The sequence below is a fragment of the Bemisia tabaci genome, chromosome 2, assembly GCF_918797505.1.
Source record: "Bemisia tabaci chromosome 2, PGI_BMITA_v3".
Taxonomy (NCBI): Eukaryota; Metazoa; Arthropoda; class Insecta; order Hemiptera; family Aleyrodidae; genus Bemisia; species Bemisia tabaci.
The window spans coordinates 64,211,255-64,215,065 of NC_092794.1; the positions used below are offsets into that span (position 1 = coordinate 64,211,255).

Genomic DNA, 3,811 nt, shown 5'->3' on the forward strand with positions numbered 1-3,811 from the left:
AAATAAAGGAATTTTACGAAAAATGTCAAGATTAATTTTGGTTAAATTTCTTTTTGAAAATAAAAGACGAGCGAAGATTTACAATGCGACAGTCGGAGATACATATTTTTTTCTTCTGTCACCAAAATGTGTTTATTAGACTTTAAAAGTAAATCTTAGACCAGACCTTCTCCTTTTTTTAAGCAGTGTTAGAAAAATCGATTTCAACTTTAACTCGGTGCGTTTTTTATTTTTTCTTCAATTCAAATCTTGGGGAAATCTTAAGGCACGACAGAGAGGGCAGACTTTTTACGTACATTGGAACGAGAAAATTCGCATCTTCTTGTCAAAATAATTCATTCAAAATTTATAAGTTTTCCTCCTAAGTGTGTTTTTTCTGCTTAAATGGCTTTAAGGGACAGTTTATCTTCCAATTTTCACGGCATCATCTTCCACGTCGTATACTGGCTTGTATTGCATTTTTGAAACAATGAAACAAGCCCTTGAAGTTGGAAACAATGTGGGTATTTCATATTGTAGGCACCTACGTCACACGAATTGTATATTACGTTCTCTTGGCACGAAATAATCGTGCTCTCAGAGAGGCCATTCTTTGCAAGCCCTGCTATTTCATCATAATATATTGTTCATAATCGTAGATACAATGAACCCAGATTTTTACAGATTTGCGCGGCATCCCTGACAGGATATTTTATTTTCCTCCTCTACACCCATAACAACATAACAAGACACTCGAACCAGGCTCGCATGTATCATTCTCTTAACGCATGAAGATGAAAAATGGCAATCCCAGACGAGGGACTCAACCCAAAATTGATAATTCAATTCAGTGATTAAATCTTGTTTTGGCATACATTATTGAAAAGTATAATGAGCTCACGGAAAAAATTAAATTGCTGATTTGACAATTCAATTGCTAAAAAAAGTGACTGCAATATTCCAAGGTAGATTTCATAACACAAAAATGCTACTTTAACCACTATTGTAAGCTAATTCAACCACGGGGGTGGTTCAGAGTAGCATTTTTGTGTTGTGAAATCTACGTTGAAATATTGCAGTCACTTTTTTTAGCAATTGAATTGTTAAATCGGCAATTTAATTTTTTCCGTGATCATTAACTTAAATTAAACCATTAACGTGAGCGAAATTTTAAATTTTTATTACTGTAGTTCCATCCTACGCTCGTGGTCCTTTTAAATTGTTCTTCTTTGGCCCCTGAAAAATAATCACAAATGCCTTGAAACTAATTTAAATACATTATTTACAATTCTTAACATAAAAGCATTTAAGTTGAAGATCATTACGAACGTTACTCTGTAGTTCTAAGAACCTAATTTTGATCGCACTGGTATGGTTTTCTCCTCCTTCCTAATTCAACAGAAAAATATACATCAGCGTATGAAAATACACTTCTGCAATCAGTATTTCTCCGAGGAACATTTTTAATGAAATTTTGTACTTTGGTATTTTATCAAATTTGCAGCCTCGTTGTTCTCACCCGATAACTGGACTGCATTTTGCAATTTGGAACTAAAAATTCTAGCCCGGTTTAAAACAACGTATGTGCCATTTGTTTACCTATGCACATAAGTGTTTTTTCAGATGAGCCAGAATTTATAGCTCCAAATTGCAAAATGCACTCCAACTATCCCTGAAGGTAGGAAGTGCCCACCCAATGAGGGATCTATCGACGCGGTACGTGAGTCATCGTGGGAACCCACCGAGTTTGAGCTCTACTCAGCAACATCATAGGCTTGCAAAATAATCAAATCGATGATTCCATCAATGGATTAATCACAATATTTCAGCGCGCTTTCTCTGTTTTCTTGCCTTGATCAGCACTCCTGGACACCAGGAGGCTCGAATACTGACCCAATCCTCTCGCTGGACCTTGGACGGGAGCCCGAACGTGTCCCCCTACGAGGACGTAAGCTTGAGGCGCAGTCCCGCTGTCACTGGCGTCTACCCTATAATAGTGCCGGACTCCATCTCGTGGCAGCCCGAGTTTCTCCTCCTCGGCCGATAGGGGCGCTGGCGTCGCCGCCACGGTCACCCTCTTCCTCCCGGTCAGGTGGGACACCGTCGAGCGGTACCTCTGTTCGGTGGCCCTCTGGTTGGAATCCACCTCGTCGTAGGGTGAGGCCGTCGAATACACCGGTGTATACGTCGGCGTGTAGGTGGGGCTCACCCGCGTGACGTAGTCGGGGGTTTCGGTGACAGGGGCGCGCGTAGGGTGCCCCTGAACCGGTTGGTAGCTGTAGACCGGCCGGCGAACCGGTTGAACTGCCACGCTCGGGTCTTGGTGTTTCAGTTCGGGGATGTGGAAACCGGCGCTGACGAGGGCTTTGATTTCAGCCGGGGTGAGCGGCTTTCGACCGTCCGGTGTTTGGACGGAGAGTTCACTCAACTCGTTGTTTCCATAGTCCTCCTGGTTGCTCTCGCGGACCGTGTGGGGTGCGGCTGTTGAAACGAAGTAGGCTGACTTGCTGGGAGCGGTGGCGTAGGCGGGACTCGCCGTCGCGTAAGCAGGGCTCGGGCTGGGTGTATGAACAGCCGCTTTCTTGATATTGGCGTAGAAGCCTTTCGTCGGCTGCGAGTAGAGCTGGAGGTCCTGGTCGAATTCGATCCCTTGCGCCTCGTAATTCTGTTGTTGTTGGGCTTGTTGGAGCTGTTGTAACCGCTGCAGCTGCCGTAATTGCTGCTCGCCCGCGGCTGTTACAAAATCAGGCGCAATTAGTTTCTGGAGCTTTTTCTGGTGTTTAGGGGTCTCGTATTGAGGGGCGGGGGTGGATTCGTAGTAGTAATCGGGGGTGGTGGCTATGTATTGTGGTCTGAGGACGGGTTTGGCGGTCGAGGATTCGGCTTTAGGGTGAACGAGCCCGCTGTCGCCAGAGGACTGGGTGTAGACGAGGCTGGGCCGTGCCGTCGCCGTGGGGTGGTAGTACTGGCTGACGTAGTGGGCCTTCGGGGTGGAGGCTACGTAGTGCGGGAGCGAGTTAGGGGTGGAGGATTCGATCTGGTAGGCGGCGGTGTCGTAGACGTAGGTTGGCTCGTACTTCGGGCGCTGTTTGGGAGCGGAGCGCTGTGCTACGTGCTGCTCTGCTTGAGGGACTAGTTTCTGCCTGAGGTCGTGCAGTTTCGAGTAGTATTTCTCGTTGGGCGAGTTGTCGCCGAACTGGAGCTGCGTGTACGAGAAGCTCTGCGTCGGGTCGAGCAGTGACTTGCCCGGCTGGAAGTTCTTCGGCACTAACCTTTTGGCAAAACAAAAATGGGATTAGCGAATCTGAGAATGAAATTTTCAAACCGATAACCCATGATCTACTGGAGTGAGTTAACGTACATTGGGTTAGTAAATCTATGCATACAGGAGGAAGCTTGTCATACGGAAAAAAATAAAATTGCCGATTCGACAATTTTTTAGTTAAAAAAAGGGTCCGGCATATTTCAATGCAGATTTTACAATAGAAAAATGCTAATTTAACCACCCTCGTCGTTAAATTAGCCTCCCTCTATGGTGAAATGTACATCTGAAAAATTTCGGACATATTTTTTGACAATTTAATCGTTAAATCAGTAATCCATTTTTTTCCGTACAGCTAGTAATAGTTTTTGTGATGCGACCGGCGGCGCTCACATCGAGAAGCATCCTCAAATTAAAATACATACATACAAGTCGCTTTACAGCACTCCCTCGCGCTCTACGACTCCTAACCTCCACTGCTCTCTTTCAAACCACAAATCTTCGGGGATTGAGCACCTTAACATTTCTGCTTCAATCCCTTCCCTCCAACCTTTCATTGGGCGCCCTCTG

At 45.1% G+C, this 3,811-nt stretch overlaps 1 protein-coding gene across 1 annotated transcript; it reads right to left on the minus strand.

The window, feature by feature from the left end:
• Nucleotides 1–942: 942 nt before the first annotated feature.
• LOC140223924 (uncharacterized) lies at nt 943–3,262 on the minus strand (the record flags this gene model as incomplete). Its single annotated transcript, XM_072296444.1, has 1 exon — nt 943–3,262. A coding segment is annotated over one exon (1,458 nt), but the record flags the coding sequence as incomplete, so codon positions are not given.
• Between the last annotated feature and the right edge of the window lie 549 nt (nt 3,263–3,811).